The sequence below is a fragment of the Gnatocerus cornutus genome, chromosome 2 (genome assembly GCF_029298725.1).
Source record: "Gnatocerus cornutus isolate USDA-ARS CGAHR chromosome 2, icGnaCorn1.1, whole genome shotgun sequence".
Classification (NCBI taxonomy): Eukaryota; Metazoa; Arthropoda; class Insecta; order Coleoptera; family Tenebrionidae; genus Gnatocerus; species Gnatocerus cornutus.
Window position 1 is genome coordinate 7,029,917 of NC_142234.1, and position 18,793 is coordinate 7,048,709.

An 18,793-nucleotide genomic window follows, 5' to 3' on the forward strand; every position below is an offset into this window, starting at 1 on the left:
CACTGATGCTATCCTGCATTAAATATTGCTCACAGTTTTAACCACGCACAACCTTGGAACATTAGTTATTACAATTGTTATTGCAAATTTGCATATTTTAGGTTAGACGAGTCTACTTATCGATAATCTCGGTGTTTTTATAAAAAAGAAAATTTGGCGCTTTGATCATCTAATTATTGAGAGAGTGGACGCCATCAGTGTCCGTTTGAGCAGGAAAAGGACGCTGGAACTGGAACGTTTCATTCTCTGCCACCACCACCGTCACCGTCGGCCGCCAGCCTCAACGTTTCATTTCACTTTGGTTCGGTTCAGTTTCTCGGTATCGCGTGAGAAGGTTAGACCTAGCTCGTTCCTGCTGAGCTACGCAATCAGCTGGTTACATTTGCAGTGTTGGTTGTGATCAGTGCCCTCCTGCAATGATCGACAGTTCTGATTAAGTGGCATTCTTGAGAATTTGGTCGCACATGGAGCATCTTCTCATCTTTTTTCAAATAAGTTCAGCAAACCATAAGGTTAGCATTAGATCCACCTGTTTGCTTCTTCAGCAGGAAAATAGGGGAGTCATCGGAAAAAAGTCGTGGCGTCATCGGTCACGAATGTGTGCAGGAACGCACCTAAAGAATGTAGGCCTAGTGGAGCCGGTTTGTATGGACCGCGGACCAAAAGTATCGAAAAGTGCAGTCTAAAAGCCTTGTTGCCAAGCGCTCTCTTATTGGTTGTTCTTGTCGTTTGTCGCACGATCTCTTTCGCTCTCGCAGGATTCACAATTTATACAACTTGTTTATAAACATGCTAACTCCCACTCGAGCTTTAGATCATTGGAAAGAAATACCACACGACAGAAAAAGGTTTTTTCTATCAGTTCGGACCTTTTAGATAATCCAGCTTTCCGAGCTTTTTCCTTTGACAATATTGAAGCAGCAAAGTGTTGCCGAAACGTGTCTAAAAAATTAAACCAATTTGCATATTCCTTCCTCGCAGTTCTATTTCGAGTTAAACTCTACAATCGACCAGTTGAAGGTTGAGACTTACATAACAGAACACGTTGTTGTTTCTAGCGACTGCGTGGTTGGATTGTTGCACAGTAGCTGGGTCCGTGTAACGATTGAGCTGCAGGAATGCTCTTGTAGTAAATTTCAGTCTTTACTACCGCTGTTACTATACGCCATTGTTTCGACTGTTTCAACGTTGCCAGGCATATTTACTTTTGACTTGTAATTTCAACCACACTTTTTTGCTAACCATCGTCCTTGATTCGTGATATACGTGTATGTACACCGTTAAATAATTAAACCACAATATTGTTTTAACCATGTGATTATTAAGGTATTAAATTATCAATATTGCACTGAATTTATCTACGCAGTGACAATAAAATTTTCATTCAAGTTTTTGTACAATGAGCACATACTCACGAGTTATCGTCATTACTAAAGCTAATCAACACACAAACAGGTAACCGAAATTATTTAACGCTGATAACGTTTTAACAAACGAGTGGTTCTCCGAAACCAATCAATTGAATATTTTATCTTTATATTTTTTGAACTTTGAGTATTATTTTACTTTTCAATTCAGTAGCGCCTCCATATCAACGGTTACGTTCCACTGATACGTTGGCATACAATTGTGGAGACAAGTTTTGACTAGTTTTAACCGAACATCTTGTTAGTTTCTAGTTCATGTAAATTTTTTGTTGCTTCATTGGAGAATTTGATATCACTATGAAAAATAAAGTATGTAGATAAAACTAAATTCCAGTTTTCTTGTTTGGACACTTCACAATCAACTTTTACAAAATGGGGGACCTTTGCATTTAAATACATAAGATTTTTTTAATATGATTGCTTGCACGCAGATTTGGTAGTACAAAAGTACATTTGGCAGAAAAAGTGGTCGGCACATTCAATTTCTACTGTTAGTTTCTGACTCACAATTTAGAACTTTGACGAAAATAAAACTGGTCAACAAAAAAATTAATCCCTGATCCCACATCCGAAGCTCCTTTTGCTCGAAAAGGTTTCAGACAGTTTCAAAACATTTTCTGTGGGATGACCACGTAAATTGGTCTTTTACTGAAAAGAGAATTAAATTTTCCTTCTAAAGAAATATAATGCTCATTGCATCTTTCCAAAACGTAACATTGAAAGCGGTTTTTCATTGTAATCTATCATTAATAAGGTTGAGATTTTATCTTCTGAGTCTTGCTCTTCTAGTTTTAAAAGCTGTATCACAAAGAACATTGAGTGTTTTTTCAGAAACATCCAATTTTGCCCAGATTCATAAAAAACAGAATAATAATTCCTCGATATAATTTTTACAATAGTCGTTAGTGTCCTCAGTGAAACTAATCAAAACATTAAGGGTGTTAAAAAAAGCCATCTATGTTGCAGCTAGTTCTTTCCCGAGTCGAAAATTGAAAACCAAAACGAAATTTGTGCTTTTTTAAATAAGATAGAAGCTTTATTTTTTAAACGATCAAACTCTATTTGGTTATTTTTTTTTATCAGTTTTATTGTTTATAGATTAGATTTTTACAGTTGATGATATTCTGTATTAAAAATTTAAGTTGCTTAGTTTCGGAGACGATTGTAAAATTTTATTAGAAAGTGTTAAATAGCATTGCCAATTTTTTCTTTTGAAAAAAATCCGTTTTGTAAAAATAAATAGGTTTAGATTAATTTTGCTTTGATTTCTGAGATGGTTTAAATAGAAAAGGACATGGTACTTCCAAACATGGGCGCCTTTTATTTATCACCCTGTATACAGGATTTATGAAAGTAAAGCACCATACTGTAGCAGCAGTAATGGGAAGGTGCTACAATAGTAATTGAAATTATCCAGCACTTTTTGTAAGCAATGGAAGAACATAAAAGTAACGCATCATGTCAAAATGAGGATATTTGTAACATTTAAGAAAACAAGAAATTTTGTGGAACAAAATGTCACATATGTCTCACCTGACAGTATCTGTATGTGTTAGATGTGCTGAACAGTGCTGAACAGCAATGGTTCTGAGATAACAGTAAATCATTCTTTGTTGTGGCGTTGATATCTTTGCCCAGATCGGAACAATGGACAATTTGATTGTTTTTATAATTCCCGATATCATTTATTGTTTGAATGAAATATTCAGTTTTAAGTATTAAATATATGTGTGCCGCCATTGACTAAACATGTCAAATGTGACAGATGTTTGTCACTGTTGTTTTTGTCATTAGGTACCTTACTACCGGTCAGATTTTTAATCATTTTTTCAGGACTGATTGGTTAATTTACAACCTCAGGTATATCTTTTACAAGAAAAAGAAAAAGTTTTTACTTATTGTAGATGTTTTACTTACATAACGCCCTGTATATAAAAGAGAAAATACTTTTTCTATGAGTGCAAATTTTGAAACCTTTTTTCCTCCCCGACTTGCCTTTTAATGTTGGAAATTGAGAGATATCTAGGCGTGTTGCTTTAAATTTTAGAAAATTAATTTATCCATACTTTCAACCATTAAAAAAGCGAAAAAAGTTTTTCGTTTTCTGGTTAGGGAATTAATTAATTAATTATCTTTTCAATGAAATCAATAATTCCAAGGAAAATCTTGTTTAAATGTATCCCGAATGGGCGTCGGATTTAAAATTAAGGGCTAATTTACTGCAGAAACCATACTCCATTGTTCTGTTGGCTTCCATTTGATTGAATACAAATAAAATAGTTCAATTCTTGATCGATCACTCTTCTACGCACGATTTACAACTTTGGGAAAGTTGACGGAAACGGAAATGTAGTACATATGTGTAAATTTGGAGTGGGTCCCCATTTAAAATTGAAATTCTTTGGTTTAGAATGTATACATTTTTATTAGAGTTGATCTCTTGTAAACAATATTTTCGTTCTTAAATGAACCTGTTTTCCATTTCTATTTTTGAAAGAAGTAAAATGAAATATTGATTGCAACTTAAAATTAATTGTTAGTTACTGAGTGGTTGGTATTTTACAACGTTTTAATAATTGCATGCAATTATAGCATTATTTATTGCAATGATTCAGAGCTGTTAATTTTGCATTTTTAAGAAGTCAGTTACAATCAATCAAATGAATACGAATACAATTTTGTTCAGTCCCTTCATTATTATCATCATTATTTATCAGTTTAAAAAATAATAGTTTGTACACCGAGATGCAAAAATCTTTGTTTTCAGGGCTGAAAAAAAGATATGGATCGACCGAGAAATACAAACAAATATGTGCCTACTTTATTGTCGAAAAACGACTAAAAATAATGATTTTTTGTCACGTTTTTAGAAAAAAATAATTCATTTCATATTCCGAATGAAATTATGTAGTGATGTTAGAACACTTGAAATTGTTGATAATTCTTAAGTTTAAATGTAATTTTTACGTTTAAAGGACTTTTGCGGATTGTGCTCCACCTGGGGGTGAAGTGAAAAAAACATTTTCGGCCCTAAGTGTGGAAAGTACCATTTTTACCTTGCTTAGCGGGTAAAAAAATTCTAGCTTTTGTTGATGCAGTATGAAAAATCAATTTTTAAATACTCAATAAAAATGTGACAAATATCATTTTGGGCTAGTCCAAATAAAAATCCCATTGGGTTTATACCGCGTAAAATGACGGAATTGCTTTCTAATCACAATTATCAAGTTGCAAAAATAAAAATTACTTTTAGTATTTTACTATTGATTAGGACTTATGGAATTTAAAAAAATTGAAAACTGCTGGTGATAACACAGTTGTTAGAAATTATTCAAGTACCTTTTATGATAGATATAATTTCTGACAGAAACTTTTCATAACTCACCTTTACTACCCATTCTCTTTGACTCGAAGCTTAAAAATCTCAAGAGCTATCTCGTCCTTGCCACAGAAGGAACAATGGTAGTTGTAGTGATGCGCGTGCATTCTGGGAATGTCAGGGATGTCAAAATTGCAGACGATTGATATTCATGGCATACACACCTATTAGAATTGCTATATGGCAATGTCTACTTTACAGTCATTACTGAAAAAGGCCGTGCTTGTTGAGAAGCGAGTGGAATTCGTAATCGATGGGCGGACAGGGATCAGACAAATAAATTTACTTGACTTAGTCAAGAGATTCCATCACATCTTCTTGATAAAAAGAAAATGATGGAGTAGGTAAAGCATTGTTACAAGAACTGAAAATGACGGTTTTTGCTTGTTATTTATACATTCACATCTACATCAATCTCGCGACTGCTTTTATATAAATTTTAATTTTTTAGTGACTTGACCATATATCAGACTCAAACGGTAGTTGCACAACAGTTTACAAATTGTGATTTTTTTCACTAGACTGTGGTGGATGACTCATGTCGTGAATTATTCATTGTTATATAATACGGCGAAAAATACGTAGTAGTAATGAATTGTTAATGTTGGACGTTGTAACGTGTTTAGTTTAAATTTTATAATAGCAAATCTGCAAACATGGGAGAACCTCTGTTTAGTTCCATATGGATTCTATCATAAAATCTCCATCACGACATTGTGGAATGAAATTCAATAGCGAGGTTAAGGTTAAAATGTGATACGAAGAAGGTTGCACTTTTCTTGTTGGAAGTGTGCTGTTGCTGTTATATTACATCATTCCAACACTGGTCTAAGTACAGCGCGGTGTCATGCAGTCTATGCACTATTGACCCGTTGGGCTTGTAAAGAAGTTTAAACAAAACACTGTAATTATGGCGTGTTTAGTCTACTTTCTGTTGATAAAACTTGCAGGTACAAGCTTGTATAAAAACAAATTCATCTTATTAATGACTGACTCTTCAAAACAACGTCCAGAAATATTTTGTAACGTGATTCGTGAAACATAATTACAGGCCATTAGAAACAGTTTAAACATGCTACAGCTCTTGACTAAGAATATGTTAGATTTCACACTGATGATATATTACTTCCAATTAGAAAACGATGAATATCGTAGACACAATCTTGAAGTTGGTGGTTATTGCTGGTTTCGATTTCTTACTGGCTGAATGAACTTTTCCAGTCTTATTGATCCGGCGTGTGCTAAATGGTGATTTCAAGTTCGACCATGTCAGATAGCGACTTGATCGAGTACGCTAAGTCACGCTATACGGTACAATGCTTCGTATTTTAACGCTATGCTAGGGAAATTATTCGTAGTAGTCTGGTAAATTTTTGCAGCATTCTGAATACATTACTCGTAGTTGTAAATCAATTTCTAGAACTAGGTACAGAACGTGAGCATGCTCGTTTAAATGCGAGATAGGTAAATAAATTCGGTGTTATCAGAGGTGTCAAGTGGTAATTTTTATCCGGCAATATCAGCTTTCAATATCATTCTGCAAATAAACCAACTACTGGAGGTGTTTTCTCCAATGATTCTACGAGAGCAGTTCATCAGTTTGTTGTTTTAGTTGAGTCATAATTTTCTAATTTTTAAAATGTCTACCTGCAAATTGTCTTCTGTTGAGTGGGAGTATATACTGGCGAAAGCTTTGCTTCTATAAATAAATATCAACGCTCTGCTAAATCAATAACTTGTGATAACTGAAAGCAGAGAAGCGCGCGAAGTTGAGATAATGTATAATCTTTCGAGATAACATTACTGGTGTGAGCCACATCTACACTTCGATAATATTGTCGTCTAACTTTATTTTAAATCAGCTAAAGAATTAATTGTTATTGACTTTGTCGTTCAGATAATTTATTAAAACAAATCGATGCATTCCCATATTTAGCCACATCGAAACATCAATTTTATATTGATAATAAAGGGTAATTTGCACTCGAATTCTGCATTGACGTCATTATCCGGATATATTTTAGAGAACCTGTGGGCGGCGACTATTTGTGCCCCTCTAAATGGACAATGTCTTTATAAATTAAACGCTCAGTTGTGTAAAAATGGCCCACGGAGATCCTTCTGGCGCACACATTTACCAAAACAATTTCTTCAACACGAAAAACAGGAAGTAAGAACAAACCCGACGAAACGTATAAAACGGGAACTCTTTTTATTATTTGTTCTAAAAAAAATCCACCGAGCAAACAGTTCCGTATTGTTATTGCAGCCCAGAGCTCGAAAATCCATTCATGAACCTCGCAATAAAATGCCCTCTATAATTTATTAAAGGCTTTATGATTGCTCGATTTATTCGAGTCTGGTCCTAAATTATGAATGAGCCGTCGCCGCCAACGCCGCCATGAAGGACCGACTTCACTACCTCGCAACGTTGACATATAGTTCGACATGGTTGTGTAGACAAAGGAAAGACTTTGTCCCGTGGCGGTAGTACGTCGGGGGCGTGTGCGAATTTGGTAGCGACGAGCTTGAGCTTTGCAATCACAGCTTTGGGGGCGGCGCGAGCGGGATGAATGGGCGCCGTCTCCACGGTAACCACAACACGCCAAGGCTGCATTGATTTTTACTACAAGGTTGAATTCAGGTCGGGGTAAAACTGCCGAACATACAGAAAGGATCATTCATCAGTTCATCAATTATTAGGATGTAAGTGCTCGTAATTTGTTGTATGGGGGCTTGATTGCTGGAGTATTGCGAGGGTGGTAGGCGTGGGGGAGTTTCATAAACGAAGGAGGTGGGTGATTTGTTTAATCAAAGATTTAGGGAGGTGATAGTTCTCGGTGGATTTTGTCTGTTTGAAGGGTCGTGATCAAGGAATGACAACGGAAGGGTGGCTAAGAAATGTGACCTTATTATATGACCTGACCCAACAAGGGGGAGCTTTTTAGTTTCATTCACAGTGAGGTGAAGGAAGAAGGGGAACGTGGAGGATGAATGATGAGCTTTTAAACTACAGTGGCGTCAACTATAACTTTCATTGCTTGAAGTGTGGCTTACTTAAGCACCTTCAAGAGTCTGCTTTTAACACATTAAACCAGGAAAACCCATGAAGTCGATTGTTTAATTTTAGCTAACACATTTCCAGCAAAATGTCATTGTGCTTTGAGGCGATGACTATGTAGAATTTCCAGTCGCACTACTCTACTGCCCATTTGTCACTACAAACTCCTATCTAGATATCATGTGGCATTATTTAATTATGATTTAAAGCATTTAATTTCTGTCTAGAACCGGCAAAATCATCTTGAAAATGATTAATTCACTGGCGTGCAACTCAAAACCACCATTATTTGAAGTCATTACTTTGTCATAAATAAACATCTCACTTAGTCTTCGTTGTAATTTTGTATTGATTGCAAAACTTAATATAGACACAAAACCACGTCGATAAATTCAACAGAGTGGTGGCACATGTCAACGGGCGCATATAGGTAAGGAGGCTTCCCACACTGGCCGCTATAAATATGTATAGTTAGTTATACGTCGCGTATAAAAGTTGTAATAATTATATTTTATACCTACTAACTCTAAAATAGAATTCATGAATTTGTAAAAAGACTTCTTCTCTGGAATGAACTGCATGACAGTACAACCAGCAACTTTAATATTTCGTGGCTGTTTTCTATGATAAAACCACATAATATTATTGCACCTGCAGTGGTTGGTGTATTTGACATTTTCAGTGTTAAACATGTGAGATGCATTCTTGGTATGACCTGAGAATGCTTGGTAGATCAATACTACAAAGTTGACTAAAAATAAAATATTCTAGCAGAATTGGGAGTCCCAGAACAGTCTAGATAGTGTATATTCGAAACTATCTAAACTAAGATCCCGTGCTCACTGAATGCTTAAGCGGGGGAAGGGTTGAATTTAAGCTGAAACTTCTCTTAGTTTTAGTGAGGGGTTAGATTAAGCTTGGTCATAATTTCAAAAATCAGAGCATTTTGAGTAAATACAACAACAGCTTATAGTAATTTAGGTCTTATAAGTAACAAGCGTAGTAAGTGTAACTCATGCGCGGAATAAAATTTGTTTTCAGTTAGACGATCTATTTAAACGATTACTCATTCACTATAAACAATTATCTTAGTGATTACGTAATTTCATTGCGCGTACTAGAGCGTGACAACTCTTAATTTTTATAGAATGAAAGAGAAAATTAACTCTAGTAATGGAATATTAATTAAAGCAATATCATGGTCGTCCCATCACTGCTGTTGTAAATGAGACTCTGCGTTAAGATTGAACTTGGTAATTTAAGACAAATGAAAAGAGCGGTTTTAAAGTAATTAACTGTTGCTGCCAGCATATTGAAGTCAATAAATAATTGACCTACAGAAGCACGTGGACAACTGTGGGTCTGTCTGCACGTTTTATCTTCAGGAGGATCATTGGTCAAGCTAGCATAACAAGAAGATCTGTTTTACGTTTCTAGTAATTAATATTGGAATTTATGTTAGGATTTAGATTTGTTGTTTGGGAATCAAATGTTGAGTCGCGGTTCACGATTCATTTCGGTTGAGGAAGGTTAGGTGTACGCCAACCTTCGCCTTGCACTCGTCGGTCCACTGTTAATGATGACTAGCCGACCTTGCCAGCGTCACCATCGGCACTTTTAATCACAGATTATTTATTCATTAACAATAGAAAATAATCGGTTTTAATCGAATGTTATACCATTACTTTTTATGTTGAGGTTGCACCTATTTCCATGAGAATATTTTGTAAACTGCGTGTTTTTCAAGTTTCGATTGACGCGATTACGAAATTTACAACACGAATTCTTTGAGTGAAACCAGCAGAGTTGTTATAATGCCGGGTATGTAGATATTTTAATAAATAGAGTTATGAGGAGCTGTGGTAGCAAATAACTACTAAAAAGATGCAACTGGAAACTTAGGTAACAAATGAGCAATCGTTAGATGTGTATAAAATTGATAATTTAGGTACTAATGAATAATAATAGTTGAACGCCACGTTACAAGCATAATGCATATTCAAATTGCATCCTGTTTAAACACCTGTACTGGTGAAATTAAACGTTTGAGGACCCTGTTCTAATGAATTGAATAAATCAAAACTGTTTTTCTAGTTTTTGGTATAATTCTATTATGTCCAAACAATAAGAAATGCATAACCGTCTAGTAACATTCCTACACCATTACCCTGTGGCGTAGGCGTCTGTTACACTTAATTCATGAAAACCGTCTCAAGCCCCTGCTAGAAATTGATCGTATGTAAGCTTTCGTGGATTAGGTTACTAGGTCATGATTCACGTTCACTCACAAGTAGGGTGCTTTTAGATGAGATGTTCAAGTATTCTCGCATAATTCTCAAGCAGGATAGTGTGGAGGCCCTATTTTAATTCCTCGATATTTTTGTTTCAGAAGGGCGGCGAGGAGACTCGGTGCCGATGATTTCCGCAGGTTTGGAGGGAAGAGTGCCCTACATGACCTACCCTGAACCTTGGCGTGGGCCGCCGAAGCAGCCGCCTGAATTTCTTAGACCTGCCCCAAAGCCTGTACCTCCTTCAAGGTTGGTTCAATTTATAATCTTATTCAGTATTTTAAGAAATCCTTGAAATAAATTAACGTTATCTAATAATAATTTTCGTTTTGTTTGACGGTTTATGTAATATTTTTATGTAAAATAAACGCCAGATAAAACTAGATATTATGACCCCTCTACTATTCTGGTTATTTTGCATTCAGCTCATTTCAAATGCAGTTGAACTTCCACATCTCGGCTCCTCAAAGGCAGGCTGAAATTCAATTGATGAACCATTTACGGAAGTTCAACTGTGACTAATTTAAATTGATTTCTTTAATTAAAGAATGAGAAACATTTCCTTGACTATTTGAACCCATGATCTTTGATATGTATCTAATTGTTTGATTATCTGCATGAGTTGTCACAATTAGTAATTATCTTTTTGTATTTTCTAGTCGCTACAATGGGGTGAACACATCGCCGAACGGGATGCGCCTACCACCATCCCAACACACAATCAGCAAATACCCGTCGCCTCCGTCAATATCAGCCCCAGTAAATCTCACCCAACACAAGGATGAAATCGTTGAGGAGCTTCCATATTACCGGCTGTACACAGCACCACACCATCTCTCGCATTTTCCCCAATTCACGATGTACCAAAATCATTACCCCCCAATGATCCGATCAACTTTTCCTACTACCTCTTTGCAAAGTATGGAACCTTTTTCTCCGACGACTCCCACTGCTATCACTTCTGCAACGTTCCTGTCACCCCCGTCCACTTTCAGTCCTCCGTCGCCCGTCAAATCAGGCCAAAGCATTTTACGAGATAAGAGGGTTACCACACAAACTACACAACCGCTTCAAGTTCAGGCAAACCATCAATCTGTCGCTTTCAAAGTACCTACTGGTAAAGAAGGATCTTTGAAGCACCGGATACTAACCAGACCTGAAGATGGTGGCAGGATTCTTGCACCTTTGGATTTACAAAAACCGGCGGAGTTGACTAGAAGGAGGCTCAATGCGACGATGTCGCCTCCTAGGTCTCCCAAGAAACCCATCAATAATAATAATACGGTGCCCAGTAATTTCACGAAAGGATCTCTTATACAGCTCGCTAGTGGCGAGTTGAGGAAAATTGAGGATATGCGTACTGAAGATTTCGTTTCGTCGGCAGAGCACAGTCCTGAATTACGGCTGGCGGAAAGTACTGTTGTTAGAATAGAGGAAAATCCAGTAAACGGAACTGCCACCATTACGCTTAGTTACAACCAGAGACGCACACAGGTAAATTAAAATTCAAGGTACTTTAGATAGACCTAGTTCAGTCAACTTGTATGAAACATACGTACAGCACATCTTCAATTGTTGCAATTACGTGACCTTAAACTTTACCAAGAAAAAGTTTCGTGTCTAACCACAGGTGTTCATTAGACGCGTGCAAATATAAATAGAGGAGTAGGTATATATTTTTATGGTTTGCTGATGTCATCAACCAAATGACTATGTGACCACTTTAATAACTAGTGTTAAAGAAAGGAGAATTACATATTGCACAGCACACAAAGAAAAAGCATGTGCTTAAAAAAGTCCAACCAGACAATGTCATGAACCGTAAAATGTGTTTACGACAATATCAACTGTATTAAAAGAACGAGTGAGATGAGTCACGTACTACTGTTTACTCAACTGATGGTATGATCTAATCATCATATTTAACTTTAATTTTTTTTAACTACAAAGGTTTGTTCAGTTAGTGGAAAAACATAATCCAGAATGACTTCTAATTTTAGAACATTAATCCTTGCCAGTAGTAGGAACTGTAGTAATGTCGTAACATTTTTGGCAGAACTCTGATATCTAAAATTTGTAAATACGGATTAAAATAGTTTGAGACTAGACTTGTGAATCAAAAATAGTACCAGTGTAGCAGAGTGGAAGCTCAACCGGAGAAAAAAAAGTAAATACTAGTTTCATCGGCTGAAACCTGGTGTTATTTTTACCACTGATATTTCCTTGAATGTCTTTGGTGTTTTCATTCCGGGATTATTGCCCTCGTAGGAAAACTGCTAAATTTCAAATACTCTTTAAATTTTCACCGGAATTGAATGAGTGTTGCTTATCCACTCTGCATGAGAAGGAAGACTCAGTAATAATTATTTTCCACAATTTTTGTCTGTTCACTTTATGGTCTGACGCAAATCGTGACGGTCAGATTTGCAGTTCTACACACGCACGCATGGAAAAGTTTACTAGATATTTGCTTTTTTTATAAATGAAAACTAACAAAAAAAGGTCGCACTGTCACACCTTGAAATCATTTGTATGAAAGTGGGCACAACAATTGAGGCCTGTCCTGTGCGCTGGCAAATCATTTTCATGGTACCATTTCAAAATTCCGATCAAAACCTGATCATATGGACTGCGTTTGGTACATTGACTCAGCTTGTCACCAGACAAGTTCTTTGATCGTGCAAGTGGAATGTTTCGAGTACAAATCTCGTAGTACTCCACGCCCAGTCTAAGCAGAAAAGAAGTGGTTGTGTTCCGGGGCTTGATGTCCTTGAACGACCCAGGCCTACTATTGGAACACAATACAGCGTCATCGTTCTCTCTTTTCTCATCTTTGTTTCACATTTCCTGCAGCAATGCGCTTGGAAATTTGGAATTTGTGATAGTTGTTTGTTAGGCGGTTGCTACACCATGTAATTCTTTGAATTTTTGGACTATTACTACTTTTATACTGGTACTGTCGAGTTCATAAACGGAAAGTTGTCGGAGTTCAGATGCGTTCAGAAGGATCACCGACCTTGCCGGGGGCTGCCTCAGCATGTTATTCGACTCAATGGAATGCTCAGTGATAGATGCAAATTCATTATTTTTTAATGATTTTATTATGGGGAGATCACGAGCTGATTACAACTCATTAGCACGATTATTAAAGACAGAAAGGATTTTAATAAATAAATGATCTAGAAAGTGGGTGCCTAATTACTTGAATTATCTATTTCTAAAGTTCAGTTTTTTCATTTGTTACGAAGGTAAATTCCATATTCTTATGCAATAAGTTGACGCATCATGGTTTTCCATTTCCGTAATATGTAAAATATTAATTAATAATAGCAGTGGTTGCTTTGGCGATAAATATTATACTACAATTGAAACGATATAAATCAAATCTAATGCAGGAATGTGTTAATTGGATTTTTCTACTTCCTATTGTAGTTGTTTTAGTATTGTTAGTGTTCGATTTGTTGATTAATATTTCGTTCTTTTGTAGGTTGAATTCGAATCGACGATAGAACACCCCTTTTTCGTCTACGGCCAGGGATGGGCTTCGTGTAACCCTGAAAGGACACAACAGTGTTATCGGTTGAAAGTCCATCGTCTGCAAGTGGGTGACGTTCTAATTTCCTTGACGCCAAGGGAACCGGTGCTCCTTCAGACAACTCGCAGTACGACGATTATGACGACAGCAACAAGCACAGCAATGACAGTTCGACAGTTGCCTCTGGATGCAGTGCCCAAAATCCATCTTGAAACCGACCAATCTGTTAGTCAAATGCAGCCAATAAATTTACACACAAGCCATCCACCTCACACGATGTCGCCTGATAACGGTGTATCAGTAAGAAAAAGGTCCGCCCCTGATCAAATCTGTGATGAAGAAGAACAGCATTCGATGAGAAGGCATAGAATAGAATGAAATATAATAATTCTTAGGTATTGCAAGGTGATTGTGAAAAAGAACTGATAAATTAATTAATCGCGGAATAGACTGTTTTTTATTGTAGGTCATACTGATCTATTTCTAGCTTCTGAAATGATATTATCCCGCCTTGTTAGCTCATGTTGAAATAACCCGACACAGCCCCAATTACCATGTGCAAATTTAACACGGTGTTAAATGTAAAATTGTTCACAATTCGTTTTCAGTTTAGTAGTGAGAAATCGGTTAATTTGTTCCTTGCATTGTGTAATTGGGTTAAGAAGTTGTTTTCCAAAACTCAGCTCTCTAATTAGATCGGCAACAAATGTCGAACTTGCCAAAGCATTTGTTGTCGCCTAAAGGGCCTGATATTAAGTAAGCACTTATAAAGCAATGTACATTTGTAAATAACAGTGGGTAAAAGGGTTCTTTCAAAATTAGCAAGTTAGGGGTTATTGTTGTTTTGCACTTAATCTTTCAGACGCAAAGTATGTAAACAACATAAGTCCTTTGTGCTAGTGCAATGGAATTATCAGAAATATAATTTAGATTTCTCATGACAATATAAGACAGGGCAGGATGTAACATACGTCACTGTGCTGATTATGAACTGGAGTATTATAAAGAGTGATATATATACTGACAAGAACAGTCGATTTAAAGGAAGTTTTGAATACGTAGAGGACTATGGTAGTATGGAAACTGCTACTGTCGATCTCAAAAGAGTTGTGTGATAGAAATGCTTTTAATGTTGTTCACAAAGATCTGTATTTTATTTACTATAAATTTCATCGTCATGCACGAACTGATGCCAAGCAAAAGCGCCAGATGAAAAATCGCCGCTCTTGCTTATATTATTGTATACCTAGCGTTCGTTACTTATGTAAATTTTTATTCTAGAGTATTGAAATAACAATTATTGATTATCTTGAGTGAGAGGAATCAAACCTTATTGCTTTTTAATGTTGTTTATATTGATTTCCATGTGAATTCTTGGCTGTGATACAGTAAAGTATGTGGAATGAACGACACTTCCCTCCATGTCTTTATCTTAAAGAGCGTAATTATTATTACAATTGTGAATTGTACGTTTATTATTAGATTATTGTAACATATACCTCACTCTGTGCTTTTCCATTCAATTTCTTGAATGTCACATTCAAGGAATTACGTTGTATTTGGTAACAAGAATTGTTATGTTATTTATTGTCGTAAACAGAATGTCTTAGATTGATTTTAACTTAAGTTATTTTAAAACAGGACGTTGAATTTAATGCTCTAAATAAAATCATTTAGTTTATTATGTTCGGCGTCCTTACGCAATATATGTAATAATTAAGTAAATGTGATGTAATGTGTAATTCGTTGGGCATTCTGTGATATTTGCCTTCAAAATTTTTACTACGATTTCATATAATCAGTATTCTACAATAATTGTTGGATCCATTTTGTTCAGTACCAATTCTTTTTGCCAAAATAGAATCATTTGTAAAATTTGGTAAGCTCAAGAAAATCAGCAACAGAGTTTTATTGTTAATGTATTAACTTGGAAGAAATTCAGTGGTTAGAAAGCGCGCATATAATGTGAAAAGAGAAGACAATGATAAATGAAGTGCCTTGAATGAAGGTTTGTCCTTCAAGAATGTTATTTACCTATGTAGAGGATCTATGAAACAAGCTAACAGAAATGTACAGATACATATATATTATTTTACAGATACATGTACAGTGTGCCATGTTGTTGAATTGTAAGGCCGGATGGCAGTGCAGTCAAACCAATAAAATATGATATGTACTAAACAATGTTTATTTTTTTATTACAGGAAATTTTCATTTGCCATACTATCGGATAATAAGAAGTTCTATTCTTTCAATATCTAAGCGTATAGAGAAGTTTCACTTTTTTACATATTTCTTACGTAAATATCCATTTTAGATAATTAGTAAATAATTACATGAAAATGATGATGACTTTTTGTTAGTTCATCGATTTTTTAGAGAAACGAGAAAAAACTCACTACAATAAGGTTCTTTCATCTAAAAGGAAATTTGAATTTAATGTATGTTATCGATAAAACTTACATTTTTGACGACAATAACTTTCGTTATTGTTCACAAATAAAAAAAAAATAAAGTCGTACTTTTTCATTACTGAATTCACACAAAACCGGGTAAAATTGCTATGACGTGATAAGTTCAGACCAATCAGCTCGTTCAAACTACATATTGAGTCTTGCATGTGTGTATTAAAAAAAACAGAATAAGTCTATTGGTGTTTTTAGGTAACTGAAAGTACATATTTTTGTTGTAGAATGAAATAAAACTAGTTGTATGTGAGACACTTTTAATATCACATTTTTACAAATAAATAAATTACCAAAATTATTATGTAATCAGCTATCCCATACATAAACAATTATAAAATAAAAATTAGCATGTCCCTAATTCCTTGATTTCTGGCGCAGTTATCCACTACCGACCTCAAACATTGGTGTAACTTTTCAGTTATGGTCCTGTAAACATTGTTCTGTTAGATTTATAGTCATAACTAGGAATGTCTTTGCGGGATTTTATTTAAAACTAAAAAACTCTATCCTGATATCCGCTGTCTTGCACCGCTGATGTTGTTGGTCTTGGTAAAGAATGATGTCTCATTTGTGTGGGTCTTCTCGGCGGAGCCAAAAACTCAAACATACTTTGAGTGTGGTTTGCCAACATTTTCCCTAAATCACACGGCATGGGATCTGTCCAAAAGAAGTCGTGATTTAGAGCAGTGTCGGCGTCCGCTCGTTTGGCAGGGTCGAGAACTAGAAGTTTGTCTAGGAGATCACAGGCGTAGGGGTCTTTCATGTAGTGCTTTAGACGCTCTTTTACCTAGAAACAGAATGCATAAATTTAGTGACAGTTCTAATAGAAAGCCACTCACTTTTCTTTTCTGAACTGGCAATTCCATTTTTTTATACAGTTCTAGACTTTCAACCCCTGGCCAAACTTGTGGAGAGATGGTTCCACACAGTTGTGATATTAATGTCAATTGTTGTTGTTCACTGTTCCCCTGCATTATTGGCGAACGAGTCCACATTTCCGCCATAATGCAGCCAGCGCCCCAAAGGTCAACTGGTGGTCCATAATTTCTTTCACCAAGTAATAGTTCAGGTGGACGGTACCACAATGTCACGACGCGATTAGTAAACCTTCAATAAATTCATTACAAACATTCAAAACACTAGCAAATCATACCTATTAGGTAATCCATTTTTTGTAGTACTAAATGCCCGAGCTAATCCAAAATCGGCCAGTTTTAACACGCCGTTCTTAGTTATTAGAACATTGGCAGCTTTCATATCACGATGTAAAATCTTATTACTGTGAATGTAATATAATCCATTGAACAACTGTTGGACAACTTTTTTTATTTCTCCTAAACTAAATTTTACATGCACATTTGATAAAAGACCTGCCAAGTCATGTTCACAAAAATCAAAAACCAAGTAGAATGTTGAGCGGTATCTATTACGTTGAGACGCTTTCGTCTGGCAGATCTCAATAAGATTAACGACGTTTTCATGTTTTAGTAACTGAAGGATTCTGATTTCTCGGAGAGCTGTGATGGGAAACTGCAACAGATTCTTATACTACACATGTGGAGGAGTGAGGCTTACTCACCCCTTCTTTTTCATTGTCCATCAGAACTTTTTTCATTGCTACGAACTTCTTGGGGTTGCTTTTGTCTCTGGCTTTAAAAACTTCCCTGTATATTGTGTAAGATGTTGAAATTATTAAATTCATCTTACAAAGCGGTTTACTTACCCGAAAGTTCCCTGGCCAATTTTTGCAATTTTTTCATATTTATCAGACTCATCACAGAATGGGAAATTAAAGGTTTCGATGTATTTTTCTTTTTCACGCATATTCATGGCTGAAGATTGCGTGTGAGTACTGTTTTGCATAACCTGTTTCGTAAAATAAATTAAGTCGAAGCAAAATGGTAAGTAAATAACGCAACTTCACAGCTTCAACTAAATAAAAAGAGCATTTTTGCTTAATTTTCTTTCTTGGATGAAAACACAATCACAAACAAACATAACCTTGTTTTAAACTGATCTGTCATATGTCAGCTTTGAAATTGTGCGCATGTCACATGTGTGAGGTAGGCAACCAACATTTCACTTGTGTATCATACGAGTTACAGTCGAATCTCGATTCGTGTCTCACATTTTACAAGTTGGCAAAATTAAAAACCACCAAAGTCGTATTTTTATCCAAAATATAACCGGTGACTGTTTGTGGCCAGATTTGACAATTGACATAAGAAAATTTAAGAAAAGACTATCTTTATCTAAGTTTTTCGGTCTTAAACATTCAGCAACAGAAACAGGAGTATCATGAGTGTAAATACAAGAATTGAGATCTGTTTATTACTAGCTTTTTTTTTTGATTTTGCGACATTTTGTTTTGGCGCTTGCATATTTTTGACAACCTTGACTTGTGGTATATGAATTTCAGCAACGTCAAATAAACAAAATTAAAATTTTATAATTCGATACTTTAAAGGTTACATTATTGCATTGTTTTTCAGTTGTTACCGATATCTTCAGAAACTTCTTAAAGTATAGTTTTGTGAGCTGCAGTGCTACTATTCTTGTCAATTGCTTGTTAAAACTATAAGTATAATCCAATAATGGACATAATTCATTTTGATGACCACCAACTGAAGCACAG

At 35.6% G+C, this 18,793-nt stretch overlaps 2 protein-coding genes across 5 annotated transcripts in view; one reads left to right on the forward strand and one right to left on the reverse strand.

The window, feature by feature from the left end:
- Nucleotides 1-15,874, forward strand: part of Atx-1 (Ataxin 1) — a 31,611-nt gene extending 15,737 nt beyond the window's left edge. For 2 of the 3 annotated variants that reach the window (XM_088029169.1, XM_088029172.1), the window contains 3 exons: nt 10,257-10,404; nt 10,815-11,649; nt 13,643-15,874. In XM_088029169.1, the coding sequence (XP_087885295.1) occupies nt 10,283-10,404; nt 10,815-11,649; nt 13,643-14,068 (1,383 nt within the window). In that variant the 5' untranslated portion in view covers nt 10,257-10,282 and the 3' untranslated portion in view covers nt 14,069-15,874. Of the gene's footprint in view, nt 1-274; nt 513-10,256; nt 10,405-10,814; nt 11,650-13,642 lie in introns of those variants that run through there. The other variant, XM_088029170.1, reaches the window with a different exon arrangement.
- Nucleotides 15,875-16,401: 527 nt separating this feature from the next.
- Cdk9 (Cyclin-dependent kinase 9) lies at nt 16,402-18,197 on the reverse strand. Of its 2 annotated transcripts, XM_088029346.1 has the most exons (6): nt 18,078-18,197; nt 17,882-18,024; nt 17,738-17,822; nt 17,312-17,688; nt 16,998-17,265; nt 16,402-16,945 (listed from the first exon to the last, which is right to left on the reverse strand). In XM_088029346.1, exons 2-6 carry the CDS (start codon nt 18,019-18,021, stop codon nt 16,652-16,654), a joined length of 1,164 nt encoding a protein of 387 aa, XP_087885472.1. In that variant the 5' UTR covers nt 18,022-18,024; nt 18,078-18,197; the 3' UTR covers nt 16,402-16,651. The 2 variants fall into 2 exon arrangements, with proteins under 2 accessions (XP_087885472.1, XP_087885470.1); XM_088029344.1 differs by having other exon boundaries at nt 17,882-18,197.
- Nucleotides 18,198-18,793: the final 596 nt, after the last annotated feature.